This window comes from Thermobia domestica, chromosome 3 (genome assembly GCF_964235325.1).
Source record: "Thermobia domestica chromosome 3, izTheDome1.hap1.1, whole genome shotgun sequence".
Classification (NCBI taxonomy): domain Eukaryota; kingdom Metazoa; phylum Arthropoda; class Insecta; order Zygentoma; family Lepismatidae; genus Thermobia; species Thermobia domestica.
The window spans coordinates 159,870,963-159,897,545 of NC_137456.1; the positions used below are offsets into that span (position 1 = coordinate 159,870,963).

The 26,583-nt window shown below is 37.5% G+C and overlaps 1 protein-coding gene across 1 annotated transcript in view; it reads left to right on the forward strand.

Moving 5' to 3' along the window:
• The window catches only part of LOC145680843 (vascular endothelial growth factor A-like), a 78,547-nt gene continuing 51,964 nt past the window's right edge, over positions 1–26,583 (forward strand). Inside the window, exons 1-2 of the mRNA XM_081751953.1 lie at positions 1–134; positions 5,447–5,501. Coding sequence (XP_081608079.1) covers positions 39–134; positions 5,447–5,501 — 151 coding nt within the window. The 5' untranslated portion in view covers positions 1–38. The remainder of the gene's footprint in view (positions 135–5,446; positions 5,502–26,583) is intronic.

Below are 26,583 nucleotides of genomic sequence, written 5' to 3' on the forward strand. Positions count from 1 at the left end.
ACTTGATACTATTGTTACTGTACTCGTGAAAAGCGATAATGATGCACCAATATTTCTTCGTTGCTTTTGCGTGCGGGTTTTTTACGTTCAACACCCATGGATTTAGTTTCAATGAGACGCTAGCTGAAAATCCGGTAAGTAGAACCAAGAAAGTGTTATTTGCCGATATTGCTGGAATGATACGTATTTGTATCAATACAAATGAAGTACTATGAGTGTGATACAAAGTACAACTTCATCCTCCATTATCTCAAGTTAACACTGGATAAAATAAATTTTCACATCATTTTTTAAGTACCTGTAATCGTTTTTAGGCATCCAACTTAGACGGCATTGATATAAAGTGTAGCATTACTACTTCTGTAATATAGATTAAAATAGACACAATGAAACGTCAACTGACGCTCTAAATTCAAAACGAATAGGCCTATAAGACACAGGCGTAGTCAAGATTATCGTTTACAGAGTATCTATTTTTATTGTAGAGTTAATTGTACACTATATAGTGTCATACAACAGGATATAGAGATATGCCCTCAGACTCATCTCCTAAGTGAAGCCAAGGATACAAGAAATACAAACACATAAGATAAAAGAACTAGGGGAGACGGGGTTGGTTGAAACATTTTTTTACATTTGCCTGCATAACTTTTGTAATATGTATTTGAAATTCAGAAAAAATGAACCAGATTAAAGTTTGAAATCTCACCTCGTATTATGTACAGTTTCATCCTTTTATTGGTCCACATTACGGAGTAAAACACGATTTTCTTCAGGTCTACAAGTGTTACAAGCAACCCCGTTCACGGGGCAGGTTGAAACACACCGTGGGTTGATTGAAACAAGGGGTATATATTATTCTAAGTTTTAGTTTATCCTTTATAAAATGTAATTAGCTATCACATAATGTATATTCTACACAAATTGATCTTACAGAAAATATCCTTGTGACAATGATAGAATATAGCATTGCAGTACTGCATTACTTGTTATGTAGCTTCGCGAAAACTGCATACTTAATCATAGTCGGAATTGCATATGAAAACAACTGTTACATCAGTGTACATTTCATGAGCCCGAAAGTGGCATGATGTACATTCAACTCACTTTTCACGAGGTTTGCTGTTAGAATATGTATTCCAACAAAAAATAGAAAATTATTTATCTTCTGAACTGGAACTGGGGTCATATATTTTCTCTTTCTTTGATTTCTTATTTGGAGGTAGTTTCTTTGATTTAGTAAAAAGTTTCTTTTCTGGTAGTACTATTAAGCTTGTCCTTCTTCATGTTTGTAGTTTCTAAAATGACTAAATTATTTCAATCATAAGAACGAAAATCATTTAAAAAAAAATAAATTCATCGTTTACGTACGCCTTGACTATATGGAAATATAAGCGAGATTGGTTGAAATATTAGAAAATTTCTGTTTCAACCAACCCCTCGCTGTCCGCTATGATAAGAATGAAAACACACAATTCGTTAAATCAAAATATAAGCAATGCAAATTGTACACGATATTTCAAATCCCTGGGTGCTACATATATTTCTGAAATAATAAAAGAAAAACAAAATTTCTTAAAAGTTACTCAACACCTTCAAAAACAAATTTTTCAAGATAAACTGTGAACGATCACTGCAATCTCCATAAAACTCGTACACGATGAAGACAGTTGACTAATGCTGCTGCACTAGGAAGCCAGAGTTTCTAGGCCCCTTTCTTCATAATTTCTCGCTACTGTTTCAACCAAGACGGTGTTTCAACCAGTCCCGGTCTCCCCTACATACCGCTCATGCTAATGGTAAAAGTACCCATGCTTGAATTTTAATTGCATTTTTTTTTTTCAAATTTGAGGACGATGAATTCAATGGAACTGTTTGCAAACATATCCACGAGATCACGAGATAAATGATCTTAAAATTAGGATCAGGGCCGGCTCTAAGCAATTCACTTCCCCGTCCAATGGCATCATTTTCCGCCCCCTCGCTTTCTCAAGAAAGAACAAATTTTAAATCCATGATTTTAAGTATGCTACCTCATCATAAACAACAAAGGACAGAGAACGAGCAAAAAGGTCTAAACACTACAAATACATTACTACAGATACGTTGTGTCTGGTTCTTTAAATAATGATCTGATCTATTATGCTAGTGAAAGATAAAGCAAACATACCTGCAGAGGAAAGATGGTAATACTTGTTATAGAATTCAATATCGAGCTTCAATATCAATATACCAGTTTGCAATTCCAGTGCAACTACCTCTTTTATCTTCATTTCTTGATTTTCATTCTACATCTGTTATTTTCTTTTATAAAAAACTACTTGTTTCCACTTACAATGATAAGAAACTTGTTTGTGACAAAGACGAGACTAGTTCTCATACCAAAATTGTAATAAGTAACTAAATGGGACAGGTGTTTGCTAGTGTTCGAGAATTTAGTTCTTGTGTTTGACAACAACGCTTGACCCCAACAATTCTTATTAGGATTTATTTGACCATTTGCTTCATGTGACATTAAACTAATACGACCTAAACATGATTTATAAATGTAGTATTCAAATAGAAGGTCAGCTTAGTAAATTTTACTACCATCATCATGAAGTCTGTTTCCAATAAGAGATATTTATTTTGAATGATATGATAGATTTTACCACCCCTCAAAACTTGCCCCCCCCCCCGTGCAAGTGCACGTGTTGCACATGCGGTAGAGCCAGCCCAGCATCTATTTAGATGACATTGATATAAAGTATGCTGTACCGTTACTATTTTTGTAATGTATATTAGGAAAGACACAATGAAACGTCAACTGACGCTCTGCATTTAAAATGAATAGGTTTATAAGAGATAGACATAATCTGAATTATAGTTTTTGGAGAATCTGTTTCTTCTTATTATTATAGAGTTAATTGTATACTATATAGTGTCATACAGCAGGATATGGAGATCCACAGGTTCATCTCCTAAATGAACGGCAGGGATAGAAGAAATACAAACGCATAAGATAAAAAGAACTACTGCTCATGCTAAAGGTAAAAGTGTCCATAATTGGATTTTAATTGCGCTTTTTATTTTAATTTGAGGATACTGAATTCAAAATAAACTATTTGCAAACAAACATATCGACGAGATTACGAGAAAACTCACCTTAATATTAGAATATAAATAAATTTAAATATCCCGGTTTGAAGTCAGTTTTCTCGTGATCTAATGGAAGGATAGTTTCATTGATCAGCATCCTGAAATGAGTACAAAAAGCACAATTAGATATTTATCCAAGCAGCAGCACTTTTACCATTGGTTTTTTTCTAGGTGATATCCCAAAAATTTTACTATAGTAACAGTAATATCTGCATAAAATAGCAAATTAAAAATTAAAGTCATTACCAAATTCCCACACTTAATTTCAGAGTGCCCATTCTTACAACACGGAAAACGAATCTATGTTTGGGTTTGCAATAGTCCAAAGGTCGATCATTTACAGGATTCCTATTGAATTTAAGAGACTTCAGCCTATCTTAGATCTTATCTTTGCTTCTGAAAGAAGTTTCTGATTCGCACTATGAAAAATTAAGTTGTAGATATTGTGATATAAGTATTTGTTAACGTTTATGTTGATATTCTGTTACTTTTTGATATTACTGTTGTTACGTTTCTTGTTGATATTCTGAGTTTTTGATTTATTTTTTTTTTTTTTTTAATGTTGTTACATGTCACAGTGTAAAATGGTCAACGCAACGTGTTGTATCTGGAACATTATTTATAAATAAACAAATAAATTAACATGCATTTTCTTGCTATGGATATTTCTTATGTCTTATGAAACGTTTCACACGCATTATGTATCCGGTTGTAGGCGCGGCGCGCTTCTACTTTTTTCCACTGATACCTTACTAATGCCGGCAAAACTCTTGTTTAAAGTGTAGTAGTTCCAAAAGTTCGCCTAATTAAAAAAAAATTCAAGTTCCCAAGTTCATATAATTTCAGATGTTTGTATACATATCTATCTAACGACTCACTACTGAGGCGTTACAGTATTGTTTAATTTTGTCTTATTTATTTAATAAAACCCATTACAGGCTCACAGGTCACAGAAACTCATTATTCTTCGGACTTTCACATAATCACCTGAAGACAGGGGCGTACGCAGGGGGTGGGTCCTGGGGGTGCGGACCCCCCTTCCGAAATCCCGACTTTTTTGTAAATGTAATCTACTTTTAGGGGCAATTTTAGAAATTTTCATATAATTTAGCCTCAAATTGTATTTGGACTCCCCCGAAACGCTTTAGACCCCTCCCGAAATAAATTCCTGCGTACGTCCCTGCCTGAAGAGGTGGAGTATTAAATGTTTACTTGTACTGCAAGTTTAAGTTTTAAGAAAGGCACCAACCGTAATTTATTTTGAAGTTTAAAAACATCTATTTATGAAGCCAAAACTTCTAGAAACCTTATAATTACAGTAATAATTAAATTATTCGTTAAAATATATATCAGAATACTTTTGGATCTTGGTGAACTTCGAATAAGTAGTTAAGATCTGCTGAAGAAAACAACGTGAATCTTTTCATTTATCGTCGCCATTTGGAAGATTTGTTTTGAGAAGTAAAAGTATAAATTTACAACAAAGCGATAATTGTTTATAGTGGAGAAAGATCTATTCTTCCCATAACAAAATGCCACCAAATCTGAAAGTCATAAATATCTAAAACGCCTTACTTCGTGGCTAAATTATTTGTAAATACACATTTCAGTTTCAGATATTATGCAATTTTCTTGTTAAAGCTCCATATTGTTAATAGCAACGATAAATGGTACAATATTTAGGACACATTGCAAAACAGTTACCTAACTATTAATTAGTATTTGATAATAATAACAAGTCAAATATAGCTACAGTAATGCCTTCGTTCGCTGTTGTTACTACGTCTCCTCAACGTCAAAAAGAAGAAATATATAATAAAATAATTAATTTTATTTACAGGTAATAAGGTGGTAATTCACACAAGTAATTACTGAAGCTTAGCGGTTTAATGAAGTAAATATTTAAGTGTTATATGTTATGAGTAATTATTGTCGTATAGAATGTGATATTATTACTGCTATATTTAATTTATTTGGAATTTGTGGATGGAGTTGCTGTCAACATCAACGGACATGGAAAATCTGAAAGTAGAAAAATGATGAGCTGTTAAATATTTGTAGTATGTATATGTTTACTATTTATACCTTCTCAATATGACAAATGTTTGTTCTTGAATATAATCTGTCTCAAGGGGGGGGGGGTGAATTAAAACCCCGAAACCTCCCTTCTGTACTCCACTCCCTGCAACTAACCGTTTTAAAAAGAAACATTTCTGGGACAAATATACAGTATATGCTACAGCCTAACACCAGACAATTTAAGTAGTTCATTTAATCATTTTTAAGTTTCACTTTGATCTATTTACAGGATTTTTATTCACGAACTAAAAGAGATGCAGAACCACATCGTTTTGAGGAAAGGGGTGAGTATTTCGTATATTAAACTTTCCTCTACTAATTGTCTTTCTTAGACTGTATTGAGCTTCTATTCATGGCTAAATTTTAGACATAAAATTTAAATTGTTGTTGTCGTTTGTGGGAGTTTATCATCCCTTTTCAGCACCAAGGTTATAATATGAGGGGTCCAAAGGAAGGGCCGTGGCTCCCTCTGGAATTCAAGTGAATCAATTATTTGAATTAGGTTTCTGGACAACACGAGCAATATTTTCTAAATGTAAGTGTCCAATATTTTAATTTCTAACTTTTGTTGTAAAAATATCGTATATAAATTCTAACTAGTCAATAAAATAAAGAATCAATCGTCCTTTTGCTCAAAACTGTTCCGTAAATATCGGGATAGAACTATACAAATTAGTTTCTGGATGATTCCTGTGCACGACCTTTCCTTTCCTCTATCCGGCCTTATGTCCCAAAATGTCATAATTAAATAAAATTTGATAAACACAGTAAAGAGGATCACGCGAAATATTTCAATGTATGGGACATGGTTAGTCAGCCTTAGTTCCGTTACTTGTTAAGATATTAATGGATTGACTCATTAACGAACTCGACCGAGATAATCGCGCTAGCTATCTGCTGCAAAAAATCGCTTACATGCATCCGATATGGACTATAGGTAACCACTGTTAAAGTCGTCGTTATCTCTTACTCCGTTAGCGAATTGACTCCATTAACGAACATGCCGAGAAATTAACTCAAGCTATGTAATACAATAAACATAATTTAAATAATTAAATAATTACGTGTATGGGATATGCGCTATATATAGCCACTCGCTGTTATCTATTGGCTAACGACTTGATTCTATTAACAAACTTGGCCGAGATAATCGCTATCTGTTACAAAATAACACATCTCAACAGTTTGCTACATGTATGGGATGCATATAGCCATCGTTAAAGTCGTTGCTATCCGTTTGCGGATGACTCCATTAAAGAAAACGAGAAAGATACTCGCTCTGGCTATATAGTGCTTAAAAAAAGCAGAATTAAGGAATTCCTTACATGTATGGCATATGGGCTGTAAATAGCCACTGTTATCCGTTAATACGTTAACGGATTGACTTCATGTAGAAATAATAGCTCTAGTTATCAGCTGCAGGAAACAGAATTTAAAATTTCGCTTCCGTTCAAGAGTTATTATGCGGAGTAACGGACGGATGGGCGGACGTACTAACAACGTAACCTTATAATTCTCTCTACGTAATCCTAATAATAATAATAATAATAATAATAATAATAATAATAATAATAATAGTTAGAAGAAGAAGAAACGGACTACAAACCTTGCCCCCTCCTGCGGAAGCCCATGTATGTGAACCTACAATTTAAAAGATGGAATCCGAACCACTGTAAAGCACTCAAATTTCAGTGTTCTCAATCTGATATTCCATGTTTGTTTTTCAATTCGTCCAAATATGTTTTCTTTTTTTCTCGTTCCACATCTATAACTATTAAGTTAGATTCACTCGAATTTGTACTATAAATGTATCAACTTCTACATTAGATATTATTATCAGTATAATAATAATAATAATTATTATTATTATTATTATTATTATTATTATTATTAGTAGTAGTAGTAGTAGTAGTAGTAGTAGTAGTAGTAGTAGTAGTAGTAGTAGTAGTAGCAGTAGTAGTAGCAGTAGTAGTAGTAGTGGTGGTGGTAGAACCTTTCTATTTTAACTGTGCTCCTTGTGACGCTTCTGTCGATATGTGATTTCCCATACCTCCTCGAAAAAGGAGAGACAAAATGCTGCGATCGACATCTTTCAATTGTCGAATGAGGAAGCGTTGCTACAATGAATTATTTCACGGACTTTTCCTGTGCTCTGTCTTGCTAGCTACTGTAAGTAGCCTACGATCTTCACTCGTCAAGACCAAACGACTGAATGACAAATTGGCAACATAACTGAGGCCATTCACTTCTTTTCCCTAAGCAAAGGGAAGGTTTCCTCCGTCAGAGGGCGGCGCGGGTTGTATCGAAGTATAGTTTGCATATTTTCCGAGGGGAAACGTGAGATAGACAGGCTCTAGTAGTAGTAGTAGTAGTAGTAGTAATAGTAATTGTTGCTGTTGCTGTAGTTGCAGTTGTAGTTGTTGTTGTTGTATTTATGAATGGTATTTTCATCGTTCATTTGATTTTTCTTCAAAAACTTAAGGACATTATACATCGTACAGGTTCAACCGAACTTATCCAATCGTGATCAAACATGCCATACTGGTAGATCTTGATCTGCTTAGGATTAGGATTAGGATTCAGATTCCTGGGCTTTCGGCAAGTATGGCCATGTTAGCCCGTCCGTATGAGGGATGACGTCCCTCGGCGATCACATTACCCAAGGAAAGGGCATGAAAAAGCGATTGGGGAAGAAAGAATGCGGCCTGGGACCTGTATCGTAGGCACCATCCCGGCATTTGCCTGGTGTCAATGAAGAAAAGCTCAATCAGTAAAGCTCGCCTGAAAAAGCTTTTACACTTTTTCGACCGAGTGTTCCCACCGAGAATCAAACCCGGAACCGCTCGTGCATCTTGAGCTGCTAAATAAGAATCTGAAATATTATGTTATGCAGGCTTCTGGTTCCCGAAATTTTAGTCACAATTTTCTAAAGAAATAGAAAAAAAACGTGAACGGAACTTGTGAGGCCGGGATCAAACTTTGCATGGCCGTAGACCTTGATAAACATTACAGTGTAAAATATGTTTTGTTGGATTTCGGTTTGAGAGTTATTGATGGTCAAAATCTTGAATTACATTTTTCGAAGACAACACAAAAAATAAACAAAACTCAATCAATCGGCAATAAACTTGGCATGGTATTAAGACCTTGACCTACTATATATAGTATGAAATATGATTTGCAGGATTTTGGTTCCACAGTTAGGTGGTCAAATTTTGAGTCACATTTTCGAAAATAAGAAAGCATATACTGAACTCATTCAATCGGAATCAAGCTTGGCATTGTTGTTGGCACTCAAATGCTATATATACAGTATATGAACTATTAAGTTGAGCAGGCTTTGGGCTTTCGAGTTATTTATGATCAAATTTTGGGTACATTTTTGAAAAGGAAACTTATAACCGAATTAATCTGATCGGGATCAAAGTTGGTATATTGACAGACCTTGATCTGCAGTATGTATAACCATGAGAAATAGAATGTTATGCAAATTTTTGGTTCTCGAGTTAAGGGCAGTCATATTTTAAGTCTCATTTTCGGAAACTATACAGAAAGAAAACATTATCATTAAGTTACATGATCAAGATCAAACTTAATTTCCGAATAGAACTTAATTTCCGATCTGTAACATAGGTATGTGCAATATTGTGTCGCACAAGCTTTCAGTTTTTGACTTACGGAAGATCAAATTTTGAGTCACGTTTTCAGAAACAAAAAAGTATTAGCATAACTTATATGATCGAGATCAAAGTTACCCTGGTGATATACCTTAACCTACAATATAAAAATTTTAAATACGTATTATGTTGCGCAGACTTTCGTTTCCCGGGTTATTCAGTTGAAATTTTAAATTAGATTTTCAATAATAATAATAATAATAATAATAATAATAATAATAATAATAATAATAATAATAATAATAATAATAATAATAATAATAATAATAATAATAACATACAGCGAACTTATCCGATCGGAATCAAACTTGACGTGATGGTGGAACCTAACCTGCTATATGAGCGTGTGAAATATTATGTTGTGCTGGCTTTCAGTTTCCGAGTGGTCCCGAGTGGTCGGCGGACAGACTTTGACTTACCTTTACGGGAAAAAATGATAAACGTACAAAAAATTCATCCGGATGGAATCAAATTTGGAATGGTGGTAGACCTTGATTTGGTATACAAGTATGTAAAATATTATCATGTGCAAGTTCTGGTATGGTGACAAGTTGTGCACAAAGCTTAATTTGGCAGTTGCGAATTCTTTTAGTAAAAAGTGATTTATACCATATTGCAGGTTTGTTAATGAAACATTGATTTATGAAATAACATCGTTTTAGAGAAAATTCTCTTGGAAGAAATCGGCCAAAAGAGCAAGCTATCCTTGTGGACTTTGTAATACAGTGCTTATACAATATTAGTCTATAATATTATTGTATGCAATACCTATACAATATAATATTGTTGTATAAGTATTAATATAATAACTTATGCAATATTGTAAGTTTATTAATGGTATGTGTTGCATGGATTCTCTGGTACGATCCCAGCTCGCGCCAAATGAACTTTCTGGTGGACAAGCCCCGTGTGCGTGAGTTTTCTTGGGGTTCTCCCGTTTTCTCCCACTTTCTTTATTCCGCCATTTCCTTCATTTATCATCATCGTCGTCTCCTTTAACCTGGCCTCCATAAGCGTGGGACATAAAACTTAAAGACTTCATTTCATTAATGGAACGTTTACAAGTCCTATATGCGTCAGTTAGAAGAAATCAAACAACTAGGTAAAACCTGCTGCTAAACGATTTATAGTTTCCTTATACAGTAGATAAATTATTAATGTAAAACTATTCCAGCAAAACAAAAATTATCAACTGTATCAAATTGGCACGGAGCGACATGCTTTAAACCAGTGGTTCTCAACGTAACCCCTATCACGACCCCCATTTTATCACATCATCTTGGCAGCGACCCCCTTATAATTTCTGGTTCGTAATAAGCTTGTGTGGGATTTTTTTAAAATACAGGGTACGCCCTTAAAGTAGTAGGACTGAATCAATTAAAAATAAGATATTGACAGAAATAACACTTACGCTTAATATTCTTCGAAATATGATCCTCCTACATCCACACACCGCTGCCAGCGGGATTTCCAGTTTTCATACGCTTCCTGGAAGGCGGAAACTGGAATGCTGTTCAGCTGCCTCGTCACGGTCTGTTGTAATGCTTCCACCGAGCCGTGATGATGCCCTTTCAGGGTGGTTTTGTGGCGGGGGAAGAGGAAAAAGTCTGGTGGGGCAAGGTCGGGACTGTAGGGTGGCTGAGGCAAGGTTGCAATGTTATGATGGGCCAGATACGCCACCATTCGGAAGGCTGTGTGGCTCGGGGCATTGTCATGATGCAGTCACCAGGAGTTGGCGATGGCTGGGCGGACGCGGACGATGCGTTTTCTCAGTCGTTCCAGGACCTGGAGATAAAAAACTGCATTGACAGTCTGTCCGTGTGAAACAAATTCCCTGTGGATCACTCGTTCTGAATCGAAAAAGCAAATGAGCATGCTTTTCACTTTTGATTTCGTCATGCGCGCCTTTTTGGGCGTGGGGAATTTCGGGTGTGCCATTCCGCGCTTTGACGTTTGGTCGCAGGGACATACTAAAACGTCCACGTCTCGTCCACAGTCACCACATTGTCTAAGAAGTTTGGATTTTCACTCACTTCTTCGAGAAGGTCCTGACAGATTCGTTTGCGAACGTCCTTTTGCTCACCTGTCAGCAATCGCGGCACCAACTTTGCACAAATTTTCCTCATTTGCGATTGTTCGTGCACAATTTCGTGAACTTGGGTTTTAGCAATGCCAAGTTCATCGGCAATCATGCGAACAGTTATCTTCGGTCACTATCCAGCAAATTCTTCACTCTTGCAACATTTTCCTCCGTTTTGGGGCTCGAAGGTAGTCCTGGCCGTACAGCGTCTTCAACTTCTTCTCTCTCCTCCCTAAACAGCTTGTGTCACTCAAACACACTCGACCTTCCAATGGCGTTATCACCGTACGCCGTCTTGATCATTTCATGAGTCTCTTTCCCAGTTTTACCGAGCTTCATGCAAAATTTGATGGCGTAAAGCTGTTCCAAAAGATTGGCCATGGCGCGGCGTGACGAGGGTCACTCGCAGAGGTTACGATGACGAGCGATTTTACGCTGCTATGGCTGGCAGCGAACTGGCACAGCTTCCTGTCTTTCCTTCCAGCCCTGCCCACGGCGAGCAGATAGTGGAAACTCTCCTCGTGAACGCTCACGAGCATTCTACGAGCAAATACCATTGTTCGTGCTTCGTGGATCTTCGGGTTTTGTCCTTAGAGGAGCGGAAGTGTTGTCAACCTTGGCGGTAATCACTAGCTTACAAAAAAAAAAAAAAAAAAAGTATGTATGGTAACTGATTGCCATTTAGTGTAAAGTGTTTTTTACAATGTGGTAACCGTTAACTATAGACAATACAAACTTGTAACAGCAATCAAATGATAAACTATGTACGTTCCTTTTCTTCTTTTTTCTTTCCTTTTGTTAAAGAGGGATGTGGGTTTGTTATATCCGAGTGTGGGTTTGTTATATTATGTTGTTTCGCTTTTTAGGAAAAGAGATAATCTGTTGATAAGAAAAAACTGTAGCACTTGTTTGTAATTATCTAAGTATATCTCCAGAAAATTAGCTTATGCATGTATGTGTGTACGAATAGGCTTAGCAAGGGGTTGGTTGTGGAGATTAGAAGCCACTATTACACTATCAATAGGAAGAATAGTATTTCTTACTCCACTTTTAAAGTTACTTTGATCGCAAAGAATCAAACAAAATATTAAGAGAGCCAAAGAGATTTTCCATTTTTAAGTGTGACCGTTAGTGACTGCAATTAGTTTTTTTTTTTTAAACAAGGAGTGTCTTTTTAATAAGGAAAAATGTATTGTCCCTGGCTGGTTGCTTGCCGGTGGCTTGTTAAAAGTGAAAAAGAATGTTAAATCATTTCAACGACTGAAGCTACACGCTTGTCTTTCTTCGATAGTTACTGACTGATTTTGAAAGTCACAATGTTGTAGGCCTACTGTAATAGCGTAGGCCTACTGTAATAGCGTAGGTCTACTGTAATAGCGTAAATTCGAAAGGAAACGTTCCAACTGAATGATACGAACAATTATTCCCAATGTCTTGAACATGAAACGTGGGTTGCACGGATAACGCTTAAAGTAGGCTGGACTGCACTGGAATTTCCTTCCGGCAAATTAGTGTTTGGTCGAAACTCGGTTCTTCTGTGTAATTGTCTCTTAACAACATTTGAACATTTCTTTTAGATAATAATAACTAACTAACTCTATGGTCTATGGAACCCGAAGGTTCAATGCCGCGTTTACAAAATATTTCCACTAACTTATGTCCTTAGCCAACTGGATCCAGTTTCTACTCTGTACTCTTATTTCTGCAAGATCCATCTTAATATTGTCTTCCCATCTACGCCTAGGTCTTCCTAGTGGTCTTCTTCCAATTGGGTTTTCAGTTAAAATTATGAAAGCGTTTCTAATTTCTTCCATTCTGGCTACATGGCCTGCCCACCTGAGCCTTCTACACTTCATAACCCTAATAATGTTAGGTGAGCGGTATAAACTATGCAATTCCTAGTTATGAATTTCCTCCAATCCCCATTTTCATCCCTCTTTGGTCCGAATAATAATAATAATAATAATAATAATAATAATAATAATAATAATAATAATAATAATAATAATAATAATAATAATGCGTATTATTATTATTATTATTATTATTATTATTATTATTATTATTATTATTATTATTATTATTATTATTATTACTATTATTATTATTATTATTATTATTTTCAACCTCCCGTCGTTCTCCTATCAATCTAGCAACGAAAGGCGTTTACAACTTAGCAAACGTGAAGCGAATGACAAATTACAGACCGAGTGCTAATGTAATACAACGTCACGAATTGTGTAAGCAAGCTAAAAAGGTCTGAAACAATTCGTTTCCGATTTTTGCAGTGTTCATTTGTTAGTTACTTCAACGCTAACTGTAACCTCTATCATGCGTCTTCCTCAACCAAAAAACGTACCAATTTTATTTCCTGCAGTGTTTTCGCGTCACTGCTTTCGAAATGGGGAGGGGGAGAGCACACCTGCACATTTCACGCTTGCGTCTGCTCAATGCATATTATCGTGCGAATTTCTGGCCAGGCTTGGCCATAGGTTTTTTGCCATCATGTGTGGTTGGCAACACTTATCGGATGCAGTGGAAGAAGCGAAGCTAGCAGCACCTGTGCTCACCTGTTCTTATCTTCGCTCGTGCCCGCTCACGCTTTGGCTCCGGGAGCCAATTCATGGACAGGCCTGCCTTAGACCCACCTCAACCAACAACAAGTGGAGTAACCGCCGTCAGTCTGTAAAAAGAAAAGAAAGAAAATCAGTCCTACTACTTTAAGAACTGACCCTGTATATCTCTTACGGAAATCTCACGATATCCATATACAGGGCGCGGCAGCGTTCATAGTAAGATATTAAAAACACACCATCAGGCAGTAACTGTAATTTATTTATTACCTCTTATGTCAATTAATAGTTAAAAGTAGTATGCAATTCACCAATGTGTAAGTCATTGTCCATTGCGTGGATTACTTTTTGAATATGACTCCTGTCAAATGATGCCCCCTCTGCACAACACATTCATCTAGGCGGCGTTGGAAGTTTCCATAACTCGCCGTAACGTATTTCCTGGGACATTGCCGACAGTAGTTCTGATGCGATCCTTCAACTCAGGAATGGTGGCACAACGTATTCGGAACACTTCTTGGTTCAGGTAGCCCCAAAGGAAAAAGATCAGGTGAATACACACACCATCAGGTGGCCTGCACATGGAAGATCAGGTGAGCGAGGCGGCCAGGAAATGACATCAAAACGGGAAATTACTCTACTTGGAAATGTCTGTCGCATGAAATCCATGCAAATTCTGGCTGCATGTGAGGTCGCTGTTTTGTTGAAACCATAATTGTTCCACATCCACATCGACCATACCTAATTGGGGAAGAACGAAGTCTTGCAGCATCTTTAGGTAGCGTTCACTAGTGAGCTACACCACTGTCATCCTCAAAGAAGTAAGGGCCAATAATCCCAAAGGAAGCAACTCCACACCACACTGTGACACGAGAACTGTGCAAGGGGGCTTGATGTGCAGTTCATGGGGGTTTACATCACTCTAATAACGCATATTCTGTTTATTCACTGAACCATATAACTCGAAATGAGCTTCATCTGACATCAGGATGGTGTGCAACATTTGTGGATTTTGGCGAAGGAGATCACGCATGGTTAAGCATAATGTTTCTCGTGAAACCCAATCGCGAGGCCTAATTTCCTGAACAATCTGCAGCTTATATGGGTGAAAATGGAGATTTTCGTGCAATATTCTCCTGTTGTTCGAAATGCACGTACCCACCTCACAATGGTCCGTCCATCTGGAACTTTCCCATGACGTTCCAAGTTGAAATGTTGCCGAAATATACGCTGGGTAGCAATAACAGAGTCGTTATTCTTGAAATAACTTTTAACAGCAAAGGCACGATGCTGTGCACTCCACCGCTCCATATCACTGACACACTCGAAATGGCAGCTCATTAGTACACGAATGCGGCACGATCTGGCGCGCATTCATGCATTACGTCATTGTACTACACAAGTTAAACTACGCTATGAATGCTACCTGTATTTCTATAATAATAGAATCCATTTCTTGCATATTCGTAGTGGACACAGTAACTTTCCTAAAAGCGAATGGATTAAAACCAAACTTGGTCAGTTCATTCATCTTACAAATATCGAATCCGATCCGTCATACTGTTTCAAACTTGAAGCCGTTTGAAAATTTTAAAACTTCGTAATTCCCTTAATTTTGGGTCATATGAGAAAAAATAAAGTGATTTCTAATTTTGGTTTTAAAAAACTTGGACAGTTGTTAAAAAAGGTTATTGAGCATTTCAAATGACTTGATAATGTGCGAAGATTGAACCGGACATTGCTGCACTAGTGAAATCACACCATGCTCAGGTATTTCATTAGCTTTCAATTTTAATTGTATTTCTATATGCAGATTTTGCTGTATTTGTATTTTTCTGGTATTTTCAATATACAGTTTTCATTAGTTTCATACCGTACTTCTTTCATTTAAATTAATTTTTAAACAACCCTGCACTGAAAAAAATGATTGGGTTGAAACATGACCACGCGGTGTTAATAAAAAGTTGCAAACCAAATTGGGTTGTTTGGGAACGATGGGTGGTAACTTGCAACCCAACTGCATTAACCGTTGGGTCAACAAAATGACTATATGTCACTGTAGAGAAATTTAAACCAACGCTTGGGTTATACCTAGTTAACGGAAAGTGTCACGATGCGTGAAACGAAAGTTGATTTACGTGTACAATTTACTACTGCAAGAATTACAACACATGTTTGTTATTTACTGTCTATTCAGTCGAAATTGTACGTACCGAGTTATATCTTGACAGAGCACGATTACAATAGCAACGTTAGCTCCGGCAAAAGCGAAAGGTTACAGAGGAAGAAAATAGCGCCAAAAAGGAAAAAAAATCATTGCATTGAAGCCACAATGCATGAATAGTAGTGCTGTAATCTTTTTTCTTTATCTGTTATTCTTATGTCTTACCATATAAGAATAACAGATGGCGCAACTGTTACTCTTCTAACTCTTGTCAGACTATTCACAAGTTTAAAATAGGGATGGCCACAAAGTTCCGGTTCCGGCGGAACCGGTTCCGCGAGGAACCGGTTCTTGAAGATCCGGTTTTCAGAACCGGTTCTGGAACCGGTTCCGGACCTGGATCCGAAAACCTGGTTCCAGAACCGGATCTTAGGAACCGGTTCCATACCTGGATCCGAAAACCCGGTTCCAGAACCGGATCTTAGAAACCGGTTCCAGATCTGGATCTGAAAACCCGGTTCCAGAACCAGATCTTAGGAACCGGTTACAGATCTGGATCTGAAAACTCGGTTCCAGAACCGGATCTTAGGAACCGGTTCCAGACCTGGATCCGAAAGCCCGAAAGACCCGTAAATGAGGCATAAAGATCACCTTCAAAAATAATGCAAAGAGGACCATGCGCTTGTGCCTTCCTCGCCCAGACACGCTTGTGCCCCCAGAAAAAAATTTTGGTCCACCAGTGGGTGTTTAGCCAAATGAGTTGGCCAGTTTGCCTGTTTAACCAATGAGTTTGCCAGTTACCCAGTTTATTTAGCCAAATGAGACAAGCTGCCGCCGCCTGGGCGCCTGCCTGTCGCTTCCACCTTTTCATTTAGCATACTGTTCACAGCTTGCCAGCAGCTCGGGTTTAGTGTAGGGATGGTCACAAAGTTTCGGTTCCAGCGGAACCGGTTCTGAAGCAGAACCGGTTCCAGACCTGGATCCGAAGAACCGGTTCTAGACCTGGATCCGAAGAACCGGTTCCAGACCTGGATCCGAAGAACCGGTTCTAGACCTGGATCCGAAAAACCGGTTCCAGACCTGGATCCGAAAAACCGGATCTTCTAGAACCGGATCCGTTCAGACCCGAAAACCGGTTCCACTAGGAACCGGTTCTGGCCATCCCTAGTTTAAAAAACAATTATTGTGGCTAACTACAGAAAACATAGAACGTTATTTGTTGCTGCGCACAAATGCCAAATATAGCGCGAAAAGCTTTGAAATAACTATTTATTAGTGATGAGCAAATGCAAGACCAAGACCAAGACCGGGTAATAAATTCTACAATGCGCTAATAGTAACGGAAATACAATTTTTGTTTCTAAATGTAATATAGATTACCTTCGTGTATGATGATAGTGTACAACATAGGTAATGACCTTTAATTTTTTCCAATGGGTGCCCACGCTTCACTGCTTATAAGATAAATCACAACGTTTAACAATCTTTTTATTTTTTAACAGATCCAATACTCCACTGGTTCCCAAACTGGAGAGGCTATCCCTGATATGCATATTTCTTTTACGTGCTACCCTAGGCAACTGTTTTAAGTTGGTCACAAGGAAGTGTGTGATGTTAGATTTACATCAAAGTTGCACAACCCGGTATGACGTAATGTCACGTGCAGTAGCGTACGCAGGAATTTATTTCGGGGGGTCCAAACTCAATACGATGATATTTTATGTTAAAATTCCTAAAATTGACCCTAAAATTAGGCTAAATTTACACAAAAGTTGAAATTTCGGGGATCCGGACCCCATGACCCACCTCCTTCGTACGTCCCTAGTCACGTGGTATTATCATGGGGGGTCAAGGTTGTACAAAACGAGCCTTGCGGGCTTCTAAACCCCTTCGCTCGCTGACGCTTGCTCAGCTGTGTTTCGTAACATAAGTAAATCACTTTTTATGCATTATATATTACGTACAAGAATAAATGAGTATTATTTTTATCTTATTTTAATGATAAAAGAGTTATGTTATATGGCGAGAAACGGATAACTTCAACCAATCAGAACCGAGTATTTAGCTCCTATGGCTAGGGTCGAGCGTGATTAAAATAGTATATGCCCCTGAGACACATGAAAGAAAATCAAGACGGCACTGATTACTGAAATACCGTGAATCGCAAAAGATTGGCGTTAGAATTTTTTTCTTTTCAACTTCGATTAGCTAATCTTTGTATTGAACAAACTTCCAATTAAATATTGAGACTTTGGTTAACTGATTTCAATATGTAATCTATGGCAGGGCCGTGCCGTGGTGGGGGCGAAGTAAGGGGGGAGAAAAATTCGGGAGAAAAAAGGAAGACAGATAGGGAAAATTGCTTGGAATATTTGTGTGGGGGCCCCGTCGTATACTCTCGCCCCGGGCGCTGATATTCCACGGCACGGCCCTGATCTATGGGGCAGAAACATGGACATTGCGCTAAAGTGATGAAAAAAGTGGAGGTTTTCGAAACGTGGAAACGTGGGCATGGAAAAAAAAGGGAGAGAATTAGCTGGATTGAACTCAAAACGAATGAGAAGGTGTTAGAAATAGTAGCAGAAACGGAGAAAAGAATTTTAGACGTAATTAAGAGGAGGAAGAGGAACAGGTTGGGACATTGGCTGAAGAGGAACTATATTATAATGGACATTTTAGAGGGTATGGTGGAAGGAAAGGAAGGGAGAGGGCGAAGGAGACTGTAGTTGAAGGAAGTTATTAAAACCGAAAATTGCTACATCAAGACGAAGAGACTAGCTGAGAACCACCGTATTCGAAACTTCTCAGTTGTAGCAAGTGACCTGCCAATAATGGCAGAATAGCTATCATGATGGTATGTTTAGCAATATTGGCCAAAAAAGAGAGAAAAAATTAAAATAATATTTATTATAATCAAACCAGGTTTAAAGAAATCTTCGAAGCACGCATGAAATTTACTTTTTGCACTCGTCACTTGCGGTTTTCATTTTGCGGATTTCTTCTTACTGGACGTTTGTGGCGTTTCGTCAGCAGACTGCATGAGGAAAAGCAGCTGAAGGGTGAAAAATCCCTCTTTTGGTATATTTATCCCAGGACGATTGGTATTAGGATTTAGATTTCTGGGCTTTCCGTATTTATGGCCATTTAGCCTGTTACGTATGAGGGATGACGTCCCTCGGCGAGCACACTATCTTGGAAAAGGGAAGGGAGCGGTCTAGGACCTATAAGTTAGGTACCACCCCGGCATTTGCCTGGTGTGAGTGAAGAAAACCCAAAAAAAACCAAACAGGATGGCTGGCCTGAAAAAGCTTTTTACACTTTTTCGACCGGTGTCCCCACTGGGAATCGAGCCTGGAACCGAAGGCGAGTTTATTCTAGGACGAGTCGACAAACTTTACGAGCTTGAAGGTCAAAGGATTAAGTTTACTCCAGATAACACACACCTGTAGAATAGTGTCTGATTTCCCGATGAGTAATTCTCATCGTTTAGAAACGCATCGTAATCCAGCTCCAATGATACATTTCTTGATGTGCAACAAGCTTTGATTAGAATGACACCTGTGTGGTTTGAAAACGAGTAAGAACTACAGAAAACGCGAACAACCTATTCAGAAAATGAAATACTGTAGCTATATGCTACAGCAGCAGATCGTCTCACACAGATTGCATAATCTACTGGGAACGCATTCGCTACAGCGGCATTTTTACTGAAGCCAAGAAATTCAAGTGAAAGATGTGATGATTTTTCACCCTTTTTACATTCCATAAAAAAACTTCAAGTAGTATCGCTACTTGTGCAAGACTCTTGCGTAAGAGTCTTGGTCTTGGTCTTGATCTTGGTCTTGCAGGTATGGTCTTGGTCTTGGTCTTGGTCTTGCATCCCTTGGTCTTGGTCTTGGTCTTGCATGCAAGACTCTTGCAAAAAGTGCAAGACCAAGACTCTTGCGCTCATCACTACTACTTATTCGCTGTGAGAAATGAAAATATTCACAGCCAGTAAGGAGTTATTTCTGATATGCTCAGAAAGCGATATCCTTGGTGTTGAATAAAGTTCCAAGTAATACACTAAAGTGGTAATCATTTTGAATTGGGTTACCTTTGTAACCAACTTATGGTTTAACACATGTTGGGTTAAATTCCGTAGCGGTTAAAGTGACATTTACTTTTTTAACCCATTATTTCGTCATGTTTGAACTCTATCGTGGTCAATTTTACCTCATTGTTGGGTTATTTGCACTCCCTCCCTTCTTCAAGCGACCCCATGCTTCTTCACTTTTAACTACACGTTTGGTCAAGTGCATTATCGGGTTAATGCAATTTACACTTTGTTGGGTCATATTGTACACCAAATTGGGTTAAACGTATTAACCGGTTATGCGATTTTACACCAACTGGGTCGCTGGGTTGGACTAGTACATTTAACTACACGTTGGGTTGAATTTATTTCAACCCAATTTAACTAAACGTTTTGACCCTATTTGGGTCGGAGCAGTTTTAGCCACCTGGTTGAGTTAAAATATACACCAATAAGTTTCATTTCAACCTAATCATTTTTCTCAATGTGCACCTGTTGGAAATGTTTAGTAGGACTACTTTTTTGTTATTATTAACAGTATGTATAAAAATAAAAAATATGCCTATCAGAACAAAATTGAAAATAATATTTAAAAGTATTTTCCGATATTAGATTCTAATTTTATATATCTCTTCCGCTTATCTTCACGATTCCCATGAAACCATGTCGCGATCCCTCTATGGGTCGCGATCCCCATGTTGAGACATCCTGCTTTAAACGATATAAAATGAATTTCTCTCGATTTTCTCGTCAACTACGCATGAGAATTCACCTTCTAAGCATGTCACTTTGTTCATATCGATGTGATCTATCGGAGCATTTAGATGTCAGAGCATTTCTGCATAATATAGGAAACCAGCACTTCATAATCAATAAGCTTAATGTTACTAATGTCAAACCATTACAAGGGCTGTAGTAGAGTTAAAATTAATGAATGCGATATCAAATATTTGTTGCACTAGTCTCATTTATTGGCATACTCTCCGTCGGGAACGCGCATACTCCCTACGTACGTCCATCTGTGACTTGTAGTCAGTCGTTTTATGACATCCTACGTATTTATGGACATGAGCCGTACCATGAGTCCCTCGTAATGGAAATCAGCTCTCATCAATGCAACTCCTACCCTAAGAAATAACTTCTAAGGTATTACAATTGATTTTGGTGATAAAATAATGTCATATATTATAATAGAATAACATATAATCATTTCGAGGGGAGATGCGAGCGGTCCGGAGTTCGATTCCCGATGGGGGCAGGGACACTCGTTCAAAAAAGTGTAAAAAGCTGTTTTAGGCCAACCATCCTGAATGAGGTTTTCCTGGCTTTTCCTCATTCATATCAGGCAAATAGCGGGATATTACCTAACATATAGGTCCCAGGCCGCTCTCTTCCTTCCATTTCTCCCGATAGTGTGCTCGCCGAGGGACGTAATCTCTCGAACGTGACGGGCTACATCGTCGTAGATATCGAAAGCCCAGAAATCTGTCCTAAATCCCATTTCCAGGGTACTTCCGTTTTGCACATTTTATCAGTCAGTACGCAATCATTTGGGCATGTGCCAGGTTAATAACAGTCTAGAACAGTGCTATTCAACCAGGGGTACGCGTACCTCTGATGGTACGCGAAGATGTTGTTGGGGGTACGCAATCCTAAAATAAGCATATTTCCAATATTTATTGAATTATCAAAGTTGGAGAAATTTGTTTTCTTTCCAATGGACAATTTCCGAGATGACGTCACGTGTATCTAATATTTCCAAGTAATCGGTTAACATTTATTTCATACAGTCTCAGAACTTGTTTTCCACACGCATGAAGCTATCTTTTACACGTCTGAGAACCATCACACGGTTTACGAAACTTGGCAAAAAAAAAAAAAAAAAAAAACACCAGTTATGTAATTTTTTTAGTCTTTATAATTATATCTGAATATGTGTATTAAGTTTAATAAGTTCATTTCGATTTAATTTCTTTTAAACAGCTTCAGGGCTACATAATTGGATGGCGAACTGTGTCTAGGGGTACGCGAGAAAAAAAGGTTGAATAGCACTGGTCTAGAAGCCAAGATCTTATTAAAGCAACAATAGTCAAATATATATCAGAGGCGGATTCAGAAGGTAAAAACTGGAGGGAGGAGCAACCAGAACCCATACTATGATATGTATATCATGAATTTATTATAAACTTTCAAAAATATACAGCTTCAATCATAGGCGGCGCCACATTGGGTGCAGCTGCACCCACATTAACTTCCATCTTCAGATTTCCTACAATAATCCTTTCTATTTTGTATATTTATCGTTTCCTATGTTTGTATATATTTTAATAACTTCTTAAGTCTCTCATAATTTACTTGCTATCATTCAGTGCTTTTGTATTTGTGTTTAAGTAAAACTCAGGGGTTATTTTTAAGCTCTTACGGCTCAATAGTGCAGAGCGTCCTGGCAACAATGTTAGGATGTTTGTCCCTTCCCAGCCTGCACCAGGGTTTGAAAAAACCCGTTTTTTTTAAAAAAAAGTCCAACCCACCTGGGCCCATGTGGGTTTTTCGGGTATTTTCGGGTTTAATCGGTTTTCTTCGGGTTTAATTGGGTTTTTTCGAAATATTTCAATGTCTTTGGGGTAAAAGTGTTAAAATGTGATTTATATTTCAAGATTATCATTGTCACAACTTGCAACAATTTTCTATTCACTGCAGTTTTGAAAAAATGGCCGCCATTTTGAAATTTTACGTTAGATTGCCGCCAAAATATATACAGCTAATTTAGAGTGCCTCGTGCTTATATTCTAAAAATTTCAACTTAAAAGACCGAAAATTGCACTTTGTAGCGTGGATACCCGCTATATATTTTTAAAGCCACCATTTTGAAATTGTACGTTGGTATGCCGCCAATATCTGTACAGGAAATTTAGTGTGTCTCGTGCTTGTACCCTGAAAATTTAAACTTAAAACATCGAAGGTGCTGCCTTGTAGTATGTGTGGTACAGGCAGACGATCGAATCATCCCAGAAGCCTCACTGACGTTTGCCAAATATGAACACCAAACATATTAATTTAAAATAAATGGTTTTATTTGAAGGTCACTTTCGATATTTTGTGCGTTCAATTAGGTGAAATTCCCGAGCATTTGTTGCAAGACGTTTCTTTCCAGAAAATTAATTTAAAACAATTAACAAAGATATAATTCATATTTTATCTTCCAGCGTAAAATAAAATAGTTTTATTGTTGAAGTATTCAGTTCCGATGCTTTGTGCGTTCAGTTGCGGGAATTTCCCGACCATTTCATTCGCGACTTTTTTCCCCTCGAAAATGCAGCTTTCTCTACTGTATATCGAAACTTCCACTAGTACGGAAGTTTGAATTCAGCACTTGAAGTAGTAAGTGTTACGTAGCTTTCGGAACTCTGAGCATTAAGCTTCTTAAATTTGACAAGAATTTTTACGCTATTGTTGGTGTTGATTCTAAAGAACGCTTATTTGAGGAGTACCAACAAATAACTGAACTAAACTGTTATTGTTGGAAAACTAAATTTTACTGAAGAATACTTCTGCTACCATCAAAGGTAAGAAATAATACTAATAGTTTTACTAATGCACTACATATTTACTGGTAGTACCAGCACATTTGGCTTTAAACTCCCGTAGGGGAGACCGGGGCACATTGTCTCAAGGGGCATGTTGTCACAGTAGCAATTCTGAAAAAAGCGAAAACACTAGCGAGCCGGTGCTGCTTTCTTGTTTACTTACTAGATGTCACTACTAACTGTACTCGATTGGAGATACGCGGCAACAACGGTGCTGCGTCAGTTGAACTTTGTTTTTAGTGCCGGAATGTAAATTTTCCGAGTCCTGAAATTGCTGTTTTTTGTGTTCATGAAAGCGGTACAAACAAATGTTTTTGTGTGTGTTATGTAGGTTACAAATAGAGCTTCATAATGTGCTACTTTGAATGCACCTAATCTTGTCGTTTGGTATAGATATTTTGTAAAAGGAGTAATGGCGACGCGTGGGGCATGTTGTCACTGTGACAATGTGCCCCACTGTGTGTTCTGTATAATACAAACGACAGGGTTATCTCCGTTTCGCAGACAGTGAGAATATACAAAAGAAAGACAGAGAGGAAAGCACCACCAATGGAAGATCTACTGGTTGCAGCAAGAGCTATGAAAAGAAATAACCCCATATCAATACGTAGGCCTAAAGCTGCTAAAGAATTTCATGTCCACTACAGAACATTGGCAAGATTTTGTGCACGTGTTACAGATGGCGAACTACAGTTCGACCAATGCTCATTTATATTACGTTACTCTTCGTAATACTAGGAAGAATTACTAGTATCATACCAAAACAAGCTTCGCACATATAATTTGGACTCACTACAAAAGAGGTTCGCAATTTGGCTTACAACTATGCAAAAGCGCTAGGATTGAAATGCCCAGAGTCGTGGAATGAAAAGGCATTGCTGGCCCAGACTGGTATCCGGTATTTCTGAAAAGACATGGTAATCTTGCTATAAGAATTCCCCAAGCAAATAGTTTTGCACCTATAAACAATGTCAACGAAGGTCAAAAGAAGATTACGATTCTTCCTCAGAGGACGACGATACATTGTGTTTAGTTCATGGCGATCCATACAGTACAAGTACATGTAGCGATAAGTGGATTCAGTGCATTCGATGTACGGAATCGGCCTACGAAAACTGAGGGAAGCAGAACTTGTTTTACTGTGTATTAACTGTGACTGTGACGATGACCTCCAGAAACAAAAGGATAAACTTTATAGAAACAAAAGGATAAACATTTTCAAACTAGTTTGCGGTACGTACTAATAAAACGCAACTAAACTTCGTAATAATATTTACTCCTCTTCTAGCTATACAGTAGTCCTATCAGAGAAATTCTTTGCAGTTCATGAACTACAATTAGAAACAACTTAAATGTAATTGGCTAATTTTGCGTTGGCCTATTGGAGATGTAGGCTATGATTTGATAATTTCGTCATTTTGTTATGACCTTTCAGTTTATAGTTTTGATTCCTTAGCTATGAGTTAGTTCTGTTTTCATGGCAGTTTTGGTTTTCCTACAAAGCTTGATGTAACAATAAATCTTTTAGGTTGAGAAAATATAAGCTACGGGTCCTCCTACTTTCTTTCCTATTTAACTAATATAGTTTCCTCTTTCATTTAATTATGTTTTAATTCTCTTTCAGACGCTAAGTATTTAATGCTGGTAACATTTACAGTCTTTTTGCATTAGTAATAGTTGCATTAATAATATCTACCAATTTCTGGAAAGTGCCACAACAATAACACGTGACAATTTGCCCCATATATTATGACAACGCGCATATGGGGTACATTGTCACAACTGTATTGATCATAAAACATAGTACATAAGTCCAGTTCAGAGCGAGTTACATTGGACAGAGAAATATATGCTATGCACAAGATAACGAAGTATGTGTATACTAAAAATTATAATTTTCGGCCTTACACGAGCATCACAAGAAACTAAAACGTGAAAATTGTGACAATGTTCCCCGGTCTTCCCTATGAGGGATAACGTCCCTCGGCATAGCCGAGTCGGTGAGCACACTATTTACGGAAAGTATTTTCTAAAATATAAAATTGCATTGCTTTCAAATAGGCTATAAGCATAATCAATACATTAATTTGTTATATAATTATCTCAAGCTAAGGTAAGGTTTTTTCATTTATTCAGTGCATTCAGAACTTTATAAAGGTCTTATGTAGAATGTTGTTGTATACGTTAACGTGAAAGCATTTAATTCGCCCGAGGCAAGTCCAAAATTTGATAAAAATCACTTTCAATGTGATCAACTTAGTTGTAGCAACAATATATTAACAAAAAGCTCAAAAACCCAGGTGGGTTTTAAGGTGGGTTTTTTCAGGTGGGTCCAACCCGAAAAAACCCGGTGGGTTTTTTCGGGCTGGGCCCACTTGGGCAAACCCTGGCCTGCACCCACATTACCTAAATCCTGTCACCGCCTGTGGCTTCAATTATTGAATTCAAGACAAAAATGACATCCGTGCTGCAGTGCATTTTTTAAGAAATCGCAACTGGGTATCCAGGGGCAAAAAGGCCCTTGACACCATAACAAAATTCAAACGCTACAGAACGTGAGAAAGGTTTACAATTTGTTACACTTTGTGACATAAAGGATTCTTTTTAACAATTTAACCATCGCAAACTTTCAATCATTTTGTAGCATCTCACTGATCGTAAAATTGCCAAAGAAAAGGAAACATTTCTGGCAAATATTTAAGAAGCTGAAGAAGAAACAAAAAAATAGACAGTGATCTATAATCTGAGTATTAGAGCTCCTAATATCTGATTATTAGGGAATAAGGAGATGGGCTCAAAAGTAACCAGCGACAGATTTAGAAAAATATTTTGGTAGAGGCTTCTCTTAGGAATACTTCATGTTTAAAAATCCCAGAATTTTATGGGGAGAGGTTTGAAGGTTTATGGGTAACATTTGATTCGTTTTGTATAGAAATCCTAAAATTTTGGAGAAGTTCAGGCCCTTTCAGGAGTAAATCCGCCACTGAAGGTAACTGTTCAACAAAAAAGTTAAACAATTGTTAAAAATAGCGCTTTGTACTTAGTGGATAATCCCTTACTTTCTTATATGTTTGTGTCATCTATTAATTATGTCAGAAAATGTACCCGAAAAAATGTCAATTTCCAATATTGCTCATAACAGACACGAAATGTGTGGTTGCCAAGAAATGTTAGGCCAGGATAAACCAGGTTAGGTTAAAGAGAACAATC